The following is a 15,893-nucleotide window of genomic DNA, read 5'->3' on the forward strand; positions in this document are numbered from 1 at the left end:
CGTGCAGGCTTGTGTTTTTCATGAAAACATACTCGAAATCAATGTAGTAAAGTAGGTAAGTTTAAATATAGTAGTTTAGGGACAAAAGTTGTAGTAACAATACTTTATATTTTTAGTATATATGTACACAATGTTTTCAGGCACTCCTGGTATAGTGTGGGATATATTTTTTTACCGAAGCATTAACTTAGCATGCTCACTAACACTTAATAAAAATCAAACCTGCAAATTTTACAGTTTAGGTTAGGGGCGGATCTTACGTAGCTCACGTAGCGCGGCTCTTCGCGTGCCTTTCCTAAGGCGTAGTCGGCTAAGAGGAGTTGGAAGGAGAGGAGGACGTAACCCGATCTACAGTACCCTCCCTGGACCGGGTATCCGTAACCAGATTTACCACAGTTATAACGACATAACCCGATCTGTAACTCTTCCTGAAAAGGTCGGGTTGTGACTGGTTCTGATCCAGCGAGGTATCTCGCAATAATAGCGGCACCAACTGGACGGCCTAATGGGTCGCCGTACCGCGGAAACCGGCATCATTAGTCGTCGACGATCGCCTCGAAGACACGTTGATCAGGCGCCCTCGGGTTGACGCCGCGATTCTCGACTGCAGTGTTGACTGCGGGAACCCCCCAACTCTGCCTAGGTTTTGTCCGCGGGTGGAAATCGGACGGGGTGTGGGAGAGTTCAAGGGGACTCTTTTGGTGCGTAGGGCGCTAAAAACATCTTTGGACGCGTGGTCTGCTCACAACACCTGCAGATCGTCAAGTGTCAATACCCCAATAGGCGCGAACACCTCGTATGAGTTTCGAGCCATGCCCGAAAAAAAAAAGTTCGTGTTGTGAGCTCGTATGGGTCTATAACACAGCCTTGCTTATTTCTACCGCAATGCATCTCAAGTATTCCATTTAAAAAGGCAATCGTTTTATTTTAAATCAAGTGATTTAACATCATTTCTCAAGATGGCCGGCGTCATACACGTTGATATTTCTATCGGCTACGTTAGTTGTTCATCACTTAATGGACTTGTGTGGGCTTGTGACGACAAAAATACTACGTTGAATATACATTTACAAACGTATTTTATTTAAAATAATACATATATTAAGAATAGTTCGCGATGGATCGAAATATAACTGGATTCGATAAAGGCAATATACAGACAAACAAAAACATCGTTGGCACCTAAAGTGTAGTAAAATGGATCCGTAACCGTTTGCCCAAAGTCGTCAATAATATTGGGGCCGCAGAATATTGAAGGTACTGGGAATAGTCGAGTTTTTTTGTCAAACATACTCGTATATGTCAAGTCGTGTTACCAGAGTACATTTTCCATCGCGCGACGTTTGAGATGAACAAGGAAAATGTATTAAAAGCACTTTCATTTACAGATATTTATTTATAAAAGGAATCGTGGTGAACGGCATCGATCTCAGGGGATCGGAAACGAGACCTAGATCAATCCCGCGTACGTATTGTCTGTTTTATTGGCATGTGTCTGCGAAGTTTTTTTTTTGTGCGGTCTATGATTACTAGTAGTAAGTTTTTCGATTTTATATGTAAAAATATTTTTTTCTTATATTATTTGTAGTCTGAAAGGTTTTTTTTTTATGTAGCTTTTATAGCGTTTCGATTGTATTAATTACTAGTTAGTATTAGTAATTTTTTACTGGTGGTAGGGTGTTTTTTGAGTCCGCACAGTTAAGTATCACCATCCTGCCTATGACGGTAGGGTAGCTGTTGTGCAATAAAACTGTGATTTAGAAGTCATGTCTCAAGTTGATGTCTACGGGCTTCAGAACCACTTAGCACCAGGTGGACTGTGAGTTCGTTCACCCATCTATGTAATAAAAAAATTTAGATAAATGAATTAAAAAATTGACACGAAATGTAATGTACATTACATGTTAAATCATATTAATACCACAATCAACTTGTACATCAATGAAGAATGTAAGTGCGTAATTGAATTCATCAAATTCAAAAGCATTTTTTCATTATAAATCCACTATTTTCAAGACGCATCCGAAAGGTAGATGTGAAGTCTGCAAGCCCATTTTTTTCATAAAAAGGATTATGCTGCTGAATGTTATGAATTATGTTATGAATATTTTATTTAATATGTACTTCATTTGTGCGGTCTTAACGATGATACAATTTCTACTTCCATTCCATTTCCACGGATTAATTCGCATATGTGAGTCCGCGCTGTTATATTCATGAAATCCGACGTTTTAGTGAATTCGAAATGCAAAGGATGGCGTGGGACGTGCCCGTTCAACAAAGTTCCGACTTGTAAGCGTACCTCTGACAGTACCTAATGAAAATTGGCAGCCCACTGGATCGAACCGACTCTCCTTCAACGCGGCAAGCTGAATTGTTCGCGTCTGACTCGCAGACTCGCTTTCTGTTTTACTTTTTGTGGGATTTGTTTTAGACGTACATTTTATATACCCGTCTAACCTAAATGCATTTAAAAAAGGATGTGTGGTGTCGTGGGACACCGGATAGGAACGTAGTTCCTTATTATAAAAATATTAATTTTAAGTTCTATTCGAGGTATAAAGAAAATAAAACTGGAGGTTTCGCTTCACTTCATACACGGTTGTTTGTATAAGAGTTGGTGTATTGCGCAAACGAACGCTCTGAGAAGGTGGTTAATGAATGATAATAAAATATGTTATTTTTTGTTCGTTATTACAAAGTTAAGTCGTACACTGTGTGCATTATTAATAAAAATCTTACGTTACGGACGTTTTTTCCCGGTTAGGGTACCTCTCCGCATCGTCCCATAAGGAACTTCGTTCCAAAATTTTGCGTGGTTTCTAATCATGAATCTGTTTATCCCTTTATTAATTTGGATTAAACAATTCCAAGTTCACTTTCAGAAAACTTTAATTTAATTCCGTTTAATCGATGATGTACATATAAGCATCAATTATTATTATTGTTGTATTTTACTTTAACGCTTACACTAACAAGTGCGTGAGTCAATTAATTAATCGAAGCAGCAAAGTTATTGAATTAACGCTGAGAATTTGATTACGTATTCCATAATTATTTTATCTCTGTCATTAAAATGACAGCACAAGATTTCATGTGAGAGTCGAGTTTACACACGAGTTGCGCTTCGGAGTAGTTTGCCATCTAACTTGTCATTAGTCCATTACCGTGATTAGTCGCAAGCGAAGGGGTGGCGTCGTGGAGACTTGCCGTGACTCAGGATTTGACCGTGTTTTCGGTTATTAGCACTGGAGGATTTGAAACAGCGATGCACCATTTCGAAATGCGTCGAATAAAACTAGATATTTAATGTTTAAATTAGATGGACATATTTGGAACGACGGCATTCTTGATGTCTTATGAGTACTAGATTAAATGGCAAAAGAATTTTTGAAACTTGCGTTATATTTGTTTCTGCGTTTGGTTCTTAACTTGCTTAGTTTTATATTATCTTCCTCTGGATGCTTTGCTTTACTCTTTTTTTTTCCTACCTAAGCTTGCCTACCTAAGCCTTGAGAGGCTATATCAGCGTAACCTTAACTAGTAGGTGAGCTCACGGGGCTCAAACCTGATGACGTTGCTAACACGAACCCTAGCAAGAGCCGTGTTTCGCAGAATCTACCACCGGATTGGAAACGCGACCCACTGAGAAGATCCGGCGAGAAACTCAGGGGGCTAGTGCTTTATTCTTTGAAGCTTCTACACTTCAATTTATCTTACAGAAAGCTTTTATTCGGCATTATCGTTTTCGGTGGCACTTCTGCGATATAATACTGCGTTTGCACTGTATTTTTACAAATTCAGGTCATGCTGGTTATAATGAATGAAAAAAAAAATCGTGATTGAAAAACTCTGTTCCCCGTGGGGCGCAAGGGAGCACCTGCCCACGACTAACGGCCTCATCAATGTTTCAGACGAGTAAGTGAAGGCAACGCTTACACGTAATTGAGAACTGAAAAAACAATCGGTGCGACGAGAAAAGGTTTTACTGCTAATTTACTTCTTCGGAGCTCTCTCCCGGCTGAATGCTAAATGAGATGAGACTTTGTAGCCGATATTCTTCGTTTTTGATTTTAAGACTCCGATACAAAATGTCGATACGCGCGAATGCCCTTAGGATTGTACATGCATTATAAAGCGCTTGAAAGGCTTTTAAATTAAGCCTTGGGCCATGTTTATATTATAAGGTTTTACTTGGAAGGTTATACCGAAATGGAAAAAAAAAATCCGGATTATTTGATAGAATAGGTCACTGCTTCTTTGAAAAATGAAAATATAGTACAGCATATATTAATTTGGTAGACACATATATGCTAAAAGGCGTTTCAGGGAAAACATTGTCGGACGAAAAATGCATTATACTCGTATTTTCAGCAAACTTTCCTTCTTTCCCTCAAGTAAATTTAAATGAAGAGGCCATTTTGTTTTTGTGTTTTTTCTCACCTGATCAAGTTTCAGTAATTCTTCGGGAGTGTCAGGCAGCTGTCCCAACATGAGTGGTGGGTTGATGTTGACTTCCTTGCCAAGAGAGCGGACCACTTCTTCACGATTGTAACGGTCAGCGAAGACGCACGATGCGGGAATTAGTCCATGAACTGTGTAGCTAATCGCTCGGACCAGGATCCTGAGTAAAAAATAAAACACTTCACAAATTGCCGGCAGTAATAAAATTATTAAATCACGAAAGCGTTGTTTTGTTGCACACTGTTATATTTGAGAAAGTGGTTTTTTTTATTGCTTAGATGGGTAAACGAACTCACAGCCCACCTAGTGTTAAGTGATTACTGGAGCCTATAGACATCTACGACGTAAATGCGCCACCCACCTTGAGATATAAGTTCTAAGGTCTCAGTATAGTTATAACGGCTGCCCCACCCTTCAAACCGAAACACATTACTGCTTTACGGTAGAAATAGGCGGTGTGGTGGTACCTATCCGTGCGGACTCACAAGAGGTCCTACCACCAGTAAAACAGTTACGATTGCTAAATATATTTTAACAGCAATCAATACTGAGTTAATGAAAAATTCATTGACGTCTTCAAATCAACAATACAACGGGTAAACGAGAAAAACAAACAATTGCTGCTTCAGTTCATGCTGTTCACTTCTGATAATGGAGTTGTGTGAATTAAACGAGAAATGAACATTAAGTTAGTTTCGTATTGCCTCGCGGTTCTGTTTAATGCTAATAGACTTAATGTTGTGAGTGTCTTGGAGCGTTACAGCAGATTCTGTCTGTTTTCGATTGGTTATTCAAGTCAATATCTTATGTACAACACGTATTGTTGTTTGCTGCTTTGTTTATCTTCTATATATATAAAAATGAATTGCTGTTCGTTAGTCTCATCAACCCCACGAAAAGCGCAGCGGTGCTCTTCAAAAGGGGTCGCCCTCCGAACATCACTTTGAGCATCCCACTCCGTAGTAGGCGCGCAAACACCTCCGCCGTTAGTCCCATCACTCTCTTTGGCCAGCCCATTCCGTGGGTCTCGAAGGTCAAATATCTAGGCGTCACCCTCGACAGAGGGATGACATTCCGTCCCCATATAAAAACGGTACGCGACCGCGCCGCGTTTATTCTAGGACGACTCTATCCAATGCTTTGTAGTCGAAGCAAACTGTCCCTCCGGAATAAGGTAACTCTCTACAAAACTTGTATACGCCCCGTCATGACGTATGCAAGCGTAGTGTTCGCTCACGCAGCCCGCACCAACTTGAAATCCCTTCAGGTTATTCAATCACGATTCTGCAGGATAGCCGTCGGAGCGCCTTGGTTCCTTAGGAATGTGGATCTCCACGACGACCTGGAGCTCGACTCCCTTAGTAAGTATCTACAGTCGGCATCGCTGCGCCATTTTGAGAAGGCGGCACGACATGAGAACCCTCTCATCGTAGCCGCTGGAAATTACATACCCGACCCAGTAGACCGAATGGTAAACCGTCGACGTCGCCCAAAGCACGTCATTACGGATCCTCCTGATCCATTAACGGTGCTTTTAGGCACCACAAGCACCGGTCACCGTCCTCGTCGAACCCGTCGCTTGCGACGAAGGGCTCGACGAGCGAACTAACCCATAGACACAGCCCACTGAGTTTCTCGCCGGATCTTCTCAGTGGGTCGCGTTTCCGATCCGGTGGTAGACTCTGCGAAGCACTGCTCTTGCTAGGGTCAGTGTTAGCAACTCTCCGGTTGAGCCCCGCGAGCTCACCTACAAACGTTAGGGTGAAGCTGAAATAGCCTCTCAAGGCTATCAGCATAGGTAGGAAAAAAAAAAAAAATGTTTGTTAGTCTCGCTAAAACTCAAGAACACCTGGACCGATTTGGCTAATTTTGGTTTTGAATTATTCGTGGAAGTCCAGAGAAGGTTTAAAAGGTGAATAAATATGAAAATGCTCGGAATTATATAAGAACAAACAATTTTGTTTTTCCTTTGATGTGTCCCTTATCAGACAGATTCCTTTTGTTTGTTTTAAGTTTATTTTATGCAATAGTTTAGGTCTTTTATTTATCGATTGAGGCACTACGAAGTCTGCCGGGTCAGCTAGTTTCAAATAAATGTACAATATTTTGACTGCAATTAGAATTGAACAAGATTGACTTTGTACCTTCTTTAGATTGCATGGAAATTAATATAACGAAGTTTTACCTAAAGGAAAAAAAAATGTGACGTATCAAATTATGTAAAGTGTGCGGTACAATTTTGTTTAGAAATAAATTTTTGTTTTCATTGTGTCGATTCCTGAACGTGTAAATTACACTAACGCTTTAAAAATACGTTGAGCATTTTTAATTAAATCCTCAGGATGTTCAAGGGCACGTGTGTTTTCTGTAACGTCGAATAATCAAAACGCTGGAATTTACGACAATCCACGATATTTCTTCCACAACGATTTTTACGTAAAAAGGGACATTTGAAAGGCGTGTATTGATTCTGTACGATGTTTTAATCTCTTGTTGGGTTTTGTATTATTCCTGTAACGGACCCCGCTTAAGTGACTTCAGATAAAAAATGAAGGGTGTTTTTTTTTTATTGCTTAGATGAGTGGACGAGTTCAGAGCCCACCTGGTGTCAAGTGGTTACTGGAGCCCATAGACATCCACAACGTAAATGCGTCACCCACCTTGAGATATAAGTTCTAAGGTCTCAAGTATAGTTACAACGGCTGCCCCACCATTCAAACCGAAACGCATTACGGCAGAAATAGGCAGGGTGGTGGTGGTACCCACCCGTGCGGACTCACAAGAGGTCCTACCACCAGTAAAATATTTGAGGAGTCTGCTTTTCCTGTTTTATCCGTTGCTGTTGATGGTGCAATAGAAAACGCCCCATCTGGTGGAGAGTGAGTAGTAGTAGTAGTAGCCGGCTACTATGGAAATTAAATCTAACCTGGCTATAGCAAAATAAATTACCGAAGTATGTCTTCTGCTGTTCCTTTTTTTGTAAATAAAGCATTGAATTTATATTGATGAGAACACTTTAGAAATACTTAACAGTGTAGCTAAATATCTTGATTTGACGCCATAACGCGTCATATGTGTGGAAATACAGCTTTGTTATAAGCAGAATTTCGTAAAAAACACGTGCCTAAACAAATCGATTGGAACCGTTATTTTCGATGGAAAGGTACAGTTCTATTTAGTTCTTACGCATTTTTCTTTGTTAGATTTTGATGGATAAATAAGTGCGGTAGTGTAACAGTGTAATTCTGTATTTTAAGGGTTTTTTTTTTAATTTCTTCAATCGCAGTCACATGCTTTGTTGACCTGTTGGTATATTCATTCTCAATATCATAATTATACGATTTGGAAATTTTCTAAAATTACCAGTTTTTCATCACTCGACCCGCGTAGCATCGATAATGGAATTGATTGCTTGACTTTTAAAGCGGGGTACATATCGTGTTCTTGTCACGTGTATAAACTATGAATATTGAGTTTTGTTAAAGAATTGTGAGACGAAAATGAAATGTTTCCAAATTTCACGGGATATAAATTCGTGAACGATGTTTAATATATTATTTGGAGGCATTCAAACGAAAATACAGCGAGGTTGAACTGGGTACAGTTTGAAGGAAATGTGTCAATTTGACAAGGCTCTACAAGTATCGCTTCTATTTTACTTAGCAAGAATATTTTTTTTATGGCTAGATGCGTGGACGAGCTCCACGAATGAACGATAGACATTCACAACGTTAATGCGCCACCCACCTTGAGATATAAGTTCTAAGATCTCAAGTATAGTTACAGTTACAACGGCTGCCCCACCCTTCAAACCGAAACGCATTACTGCTTCACGGCAGAAATAGACAGAGTGGTGGTACCCACCCGCGCGGACTCACAAGAGGTCTTACCACCAGTAATAATATATATATAGTAAATAATATATTCACTTTTAATCTAAGATGGAAATGACCGTCTTCATTTTGAATTGGAAACATTTTCTAGCTCCACAATAATTACGCACTCTCACTGATAAAGGGTTACGCGCATGGGTAGCAGAATTTCGGGTAATTTCGTTATTGGATATTAATAACGGGATGTTGTAGCGCAACGACTTGTAATTTAATTACAAAGTGCTGATCGTGTTTATCTCGTCATTAATCCAGAGCTTCGTATTATTATGTAATATGAGTATAACTTGTAATTATTGGAAGGACATTGTGAGTACTGGTACTGGTTCGTACCACGTGCTGCCTTTTTCTCTTCTTCTATATCGTTCCCTCACTGTTGAGGATCGCGACCACATGTGACGTTCTTCCACTGTATTCGATAATGGGTGGCATGGACTGCATGGTACAGACTACCACCAAGTGCTTCTCTTGCTAGATCTGACCATCTGGCTGGTGTTCTGCCCACGGCACGCTTGCCCTCTATGCGACCCGCAATTCACCTCGGAGCAATTTCGCGTTAGTTAATTGAAATGAATTAACAGAATCGGATTGAGCATCGAGACCATATTATTATTTTGGAATCATTGGCATTCTATTTCAGCTCTATGCTGTGGTCCCTTCATAAATACGCTTAGCTTTTGAAGTACATACCCGACACAACTTTCAAGGTACACTACTGTCAAGGCCCTGTCCAAACGGTCCTCAAACACGCAATATCCTCATTGTTACAGAAACTTTTTTCTTTTCTTTATTGCATGAATGGGTGGACGAGCTTACAGCCCACTTGGTGTGAAATGGTTACCGGAGCCCATAAATGTCTACAACGTAAATGTTGTCATCCACCTTGAGGTACGAGTACTAAGGTCTCAGTATAGTTACAACGGCTGCCCCGCCCTTTAAACCGAAACGCATTACTGCTTCACGGTAAAAATAGGCAGGGTGGTATACTGGTCAAAGATTCATTATTACCGAGATGATGACCAAGGATTAATTCTATGAAAGCCTTGCCTTAGTCTTATCTTACAAACCGCGACACATTACTGTATTCGGGGTTATTTTTATTTATTTTTATTGCCTTTGTAGACAGACGGGCATACGGCCCACCTGATGGTGAGTAGTTACCGTCGCCCATGGACTTCAGCAATGCCAGGGGTAGAGCCAAGCCGCTGCCTACCGCTAAAACCGGTGCAATGAAGCCAATATTATGATTCCATATACGATCTACGCGGTGCTCTCCATTATAGGAGAATCCGTTCGACGGAGGACACATCAAAGGGAAAACAAAATTGTTATAATATTTTTATTTAATTCCGAGCATTTTCATATTTATGTACCTTTTAAACCTTTTCTGGACTTCCACAAATAATATAATTCAAGATCTAAATTAGCCAAATCGGTTCAGCAGTTCTCGAGTTTTAGCGAGACTAACGAACAGCGATTCATTTTTATATATATAGATAGATAGATATAAGTCAAGTCGCAATGTTGATGACACACTTGTAAAAATAGGTCACTCCGATAATCCAATAGTTTTCTCACATTTTCTTCGTATCTAATCACTAAAGCAATGCTTACTGCACATGGTATGAAGGCTGAATGATGTATTAGGGTTGTGATGTAGGTGTGTGGTTTTGATCGAGTGTTGATTCCGAATATTATAATGTAATATGCCGAAATAAATATTTATAGAAATTATGCTTCTTATTGTAAGTAATGGCTGTGGCCTATCGCTATACGGTCCATACGATCTGAAGTGCTCACCATCGTCTATGGGCATCGGAAATTCTAGTCTCCATCTGGCGTCTCTCTGCTAGTGAGGGCTGTTTTCACACATCGCTTAAAGAAGTCATGTTACAGCCTTATGTCGTCGTCGTGGCCTAAATGATAACAGGTCCGGTGCATTCGTGTTGAGCGATGCACCGAATTCCAGGCGGGTACCAATTTTTCTAATGAAATATATACTCAACAAATGTTCACAATTGACTTCCACGGTGAAGGAATAACATCATGTAATAAAAATCAAACCCGCAAAATTGTAATTTGCGTAATTACTAGTGGCAGGACCTCTTGTGAGCCCGCACGGGTAGGTACCACCGCCCTGGCTATTTCTGCCGTTGTAACAATACTTGAAACCTTTTAGAACTTATGTCTCAAGGTGGGTGGCGCAATTACGCTGTGGTGGGCTGTGAGCTCGTCCACCTATATAAGCAATAAAAAGAACCGGACTATTAATAAATAAAAACAAAGCGATGACATTTATGTTTCTGAAAGTTTCTTAATAACTTACTTAAAACAGATTAAGAAATATTAGAGAGAGGCGAAGCAAAAATATGTAAAATATAGATATGAAGAATGTCGGTTGAAACCTCGGGTTTCGGACTGAATAATGAGGTCTCGGTCTGTCCCTAATATTATTTAAAATTATGGAACCGACCTCATATTTCAAAGTTAAGAATGTGATTATAAATCTTTGTAGAAATTGCTTTGTTCGAGAGGCGGCTTGTAACAGAAATATTTGTTCACGAAAATGCTTTCCTCGCATTTTTGAAGTGTCGTTGCCTTTGCAAAATTTGCGAGTTGAATTTAGTTTGAAATAACACATTTTATTGGTGAAGTTCATTTTACAATATAATAAGGATTGCTTGAAACGAGAACTTTTGAATATCTCTTGTGCATTTCTTATTTCGTAGTCACACTAATAATATTATATACGAAAATAAATCTGTTTTTTTTTTACGTTTTCACGCCCAAACAAACTACTGAATTGATTTTGTAGAAACTTAATATGGAAATAGTTTGAATTTTCGGAAATAATATAGACTAAATTCTTCCCACTGCTGAGCGCGCTCTATAAAGTGTAGTTCATGCGGGTGGAAAGCTGGTTGATGTATAAGATTCAAATAAAATTACATTAATACATGACTTTAAAAGTATTTGTCCCACAGTTACTATCAAAAGTACTGGTTGAGCAAGTTGAAAGCCCACACGCGTTCAGGAGAACGGTGATTGTTCTAAAGTAATTAAGGCTTCAATCTTTTGATTCAAGTTGGTCAATGACATTCGCATCGTGGTATCTTTCGACTCGGCAACCACTCAATATTATGTGGGCTGTCTTATCTTAGCTATAAAACCACTTTCACCCCTTTCGTACCACTTTCATCAAATAAATTTAAAGTAATAGTAATATCTATAGAATTATTTTCTGAGAAAAATGCCTTAAGTAAAGTGCGTGTCAGCTTCGAAACGCGACTGGAGTTTACTCTTTAAGTGCAATTATCATTAAAGGGACAATTTTTTTTATTGCTTAGGTTGGTTGATGAGCTCACAGCACACCTGGTGTTAAGTGGTTACCATGGAGTGGAGCCCATAGAGATCTACAACGTAAATGCGCCAACCACCTTGAGATATACCTAGTCAGGTCATAAATTCTGTCACATGTTTAATGTAAAATAATTGAAACAAGTTTATTCATTATGTAACCATTCATATACCAAAATGAACTTAACAAAACATAGATTTTTATGACACTAAAGTTTATTCAAAATGACCTCCGTGATTTTGAATACAGGCCTTCAATCTGCGCGGCCAGTCGTCTATCGCAGCACGAACGAGGTCCATGTCAATATCGGCGGCTGCCTTAATCAAGGATGTCTTGAGTGACTCCAAATTGGGATGAGGCTTTGAGCACGCCTTTTCCTCCAAGTGTTGCCATATCTTGTAATCTAACGGATTCAAATCTGGACTGGAGGAGGGCCAGTCTTCGTGCCGGATGAAGTCGATTTCACGCGCCGCCAGCCAGTCTTGTGTGCTCTTCGCTCTATGAGCTGGCGCCGAATCTTGTTGGAATACCCAGTGCCTGTTATTGAACATGGTATGAGAAACAGGTTCCACAAGGTTCGTCAGGACTGTATTTTGATACACAACTGCATTCGTTTTTACACCTTTCTCACAAAAATGTACCTCTGTTAAGCCCCAATAAGAAACTCCCAACCATACCATGAGCGAGGATGGAAAATGACCTCGTTGGACACGCGGAATACGGTTGCTCGCTTCTTCACTACTGTGTGCGTACACCTTATCATTTTGTTTGTTGTAGCTCTCTTCTACGGTAAAAATTGTTTCATCCGAAAAAAGAATTTCCCGATATTTTTTCCCGCGTACCGCTTCAACAAAGCGCGGCATCTCTTCAGTCTCAGGTCCATTAGACGAGCATTCAAACGATGTCCTGTTTTTCTTCGATGTGCCCGAAGCCCTAAGTCTTCATTTAACACCCTTTTCACCGTGGTTCTGCTTAACCCCATCTGAAGGGCCTACAGTTTCTGCTTACGTTTGGGATTTCTTTGAATTCGCGCCTTCACAGCTTTTATCACTGCTGGAGTCCTAACAGACCGAGGGCGACCACTTCTTGACCTGTCATCTACACTAGAGTCTTCATTGTATCGTTTGATGGTACGATAAACGAATCTTTTGGTTACATTCAAAATTTTCAGTATGTTAAAAATTTGAATTGGCGCGTAACCGCAACGATGCAACGCAATAACTGCAACACAGTCTTCTTTAAGCGTCCACTCCATATTTAAAAATGAGTAAAATTCTAAAAGTATACATTTTTATTTTCATGAACAATTCGAAATTCGAATTCAAAAAACTTTTTTGTGGCCAGCATTCTAAAAGAAAAGTTTTTACTGTGTGACAATACTTATGACCTGACTAGTTAAGTTCTAAGATCTCAGTATAGTTACAACAGCTGCCCCGCCTTTCAAACCGAAATGCATTACTGCTTCACGGCAGAAATAGGCGGGGTGGTACCTTTAAAGGAGTTAAGTATTATACTTCTTAAATTATTCAAATCATGTATACTTTATTCATAGGTGGTTGTATTCAATTGATAGTCTTTTATATATAAAATTATATATGGGGACATCAAAAATGCTAAGTCTCATCAAGCGTCTGTCTATTACCAATGACCTATATCAGGTGCTACGGAAATTCTGAACGATAAATGAAAAACAATCAGAAAATAGTATTTTATTTGGCTTCCGCGAGTCATAGGCATAATTAATACTAAGGCGAATAATAAACACTAGTCGTTTTAATTATAATGGGATATTAATTGTGATTCCGATAATTATAAAAATGAAATTCATTCAAACAGATTAAAAAATAATAGAGACTCTCTCTCTATTATTTGATGAAGCAACAATATGTTAAATAAAGACATGAATTATGCCGATTACCGTGAATTATTATCGTTTCTATTTTTTTTATTTATTTTTTTTTATTGCTCAGCTGTGTGGACGAGCTCACAGCCCACCTGGTGTTAAGCGGTTACTGGAGCCCATAGACATCTACAACGTAAATGCGCCACACACCTTGAGATATAGTTCTAAGGTCTCAGTATAGTCACAACGGCTGCCCCACCCTTCAAACCGAAACGCATTACTGCTTCACGGCAGAAATAGGCGGGGCGGTGGTACCTACCCGTGCGGACTCACAAGAGGTCCTACCAACAGTAATTACGCAAATTATAATTTTGCGGGCTCCATTTTTATTACACGATGTTATTCCTTCACCGTGGAAGCCAATCGCGAACATTTGCTCTTATTATTATTGTAAAGTTATGAATATTTATTTTAATTTTAGTCCTTTTTTTTTTTTTTGGTCAGGAGGAAATCGCCGGACTTCCGCCCTCCACTGAGGACGGCGGGCGGAGCATGTCGGAGTCGAACCGACTAAAACCTCCTTTCGCTCAACAACCAACGTCCAAAAGCAGAATTAATTTAACACAATGCAATAAAATCTACATCCACACATACTTAGCACAAATTACTCTAAAATAACATTTTTAGCCCTATATTAATTGAATATGCAATTTCGAAAAGGGCACATGTCGCATATTTTGTAAAATACGTTTTTTCATATACCTACATGTACTTTTGAGGTTTACCTACACCCATTTTATAATAATTCCAGTAATTTTCAATTGCTAATTAACACTAAAATCTATCTCAAAAATTAATATTTTAAATTTTACACTGTTTTAGCAAATAATCAGTTTTTTTTCATTTCCTGAACATTTTACATTTTCAGAGATGTGCCCTTTTCGAAATTGTATATTTAATTATATATTCAATTATATATATGTGATTAATATAATGGGTAATGTATTAATTTCGTGTTAAATTTTGCTTCACTAACTCAATTTGTCGTAAAATATGAATTTTAAATACATATTTACTAAACTAATCACCAGGTGGAGTGTAACAGTTCAGTACAACACAGTTTGATAATTAGTCTTACGTGATGATGTCGAAGTGAAGTGAGGATTCTATTTAAATAAAAGCAAAAAGCTTTTTTGTGATCGGTCGATATTACTGCTCATCAAGATTTAAATGAAATGAGTAAATCCCAAAAATCATGTTACTTATTAATTTCAAACAGGGAGGGAGGACAGGGATGAATCGAGTTGTAGGTAATAATGAATGTTTTTAGGCTGCTTATTTCCTCAAATCAATATATCAATAGATTACTGGTGGTAGGACCTCTTGTGAGTCCGCACGGGTAGGTACCATCACTCCGCCTATTTCTGCCGTGAAGCAGTAATGCGTTTCGGTTTGAAGGGTGGGGCAGCCGTTGTAACTATACTGAGACCTTAGAACTTATATCTCAAGGTGTGTGGCGCATTTACGTTGTAGATGTCTATGGGCTCCAGTAACCACTTAATACCAGGTGGGCTGGGAGCTTGTCCACATATCTAAACAATAAAAAAAAAAATAACTTTACCAAGCATCTTCAGAATTAGAAAAATAATCCGAAATAAATTGACCTGAACATATTGTATACTTCGTTTTGACAAATTACAAATTAGGTTTAATGCTAAGTTTCTTTTCCGACTCGACCGAAATTATGAAAATTTACATGAAATTTTGCAATAACGCTTTTAGCAGTTACTACGTTATGTTAATACTATTCTTAGTTTACGATAGGGTCGCGAAGGTAAACAGTACGAGGTCGCAGAGGCCCGTAACTGGCCAGTTAATTATAGAACCTACTAACGCTTCACAAAGGCCCATTCTGTTTTACAATGGCTTGCCGTTTTTAATTAAAATGCACCCCGCGAAGAGATAACACTGTTGTCCCAATTAAACGCGGACGTCGAAAGTGTCGTTAATTTTAATTTTGTTGCTTGTAGTGCGACTGACATCTGAGCTCAGTCCTGGTTTGTTCGTTTTAACTGATACAGGAGTGAATTAAAAAAAAAAAATTTTTGGAACGAAGCTCCTTATGGGACAATGCAGAGGGATACCCTATCCGGGAAAAAACGTCCGTAACGTAAGATTTTTATTATTTATGTATAGTCTTAGTATGATGGCTATAGTGTGTCTAATGTATAGTCTACTTGATGACGGTTTTATTATTATTCATATAAATGGCTGTTTCTTTGTATATTATTATTATATATTTTTATAAAACATTGTGAATAAAATAAAGTTGATAGCT

General features: G+C 38.9%; 1 protein-coding gene across 4 annotated transcripts in view; it reads right to left on the bottom strand.

Moving 5' to 3' along the window:
* Window positions 1-15,893, bottom strand: part of rsh (Rap GTPase activating protein radish) — a 319,148-nt gene that overhangs the window by 20,462 nt on the left and 282,793 nt on the right. For all 4 annotated transcript variants that reach the window (XM_089734679.1, XM_089734678.1, XM_089734681.1 and 1 more), the window contains one exon: window positions 4,444-4,624. In XM_089734679.1, the coding sequence (XP_089590805.1) occupies window positions 4,444-4,624 (181 nt within the window). The remainder of the gene's footprint in view (window positions 1-4,443; window positions 4,625-15,893) is intronic.

Source organism: Bombyx mandarina, chromosome 18, assembly GCF_030267445.1.
Source record: "Bombyx mandarina strain Sakado chromosome 18, ASM3026744v2".
Classification (NCBI taxonomy): Eukaryota; Metazoa; Arthropoda; class Insecta; order Lepidoptera; family Bombycidae; genus Bombyx; species Bombyx mandarina.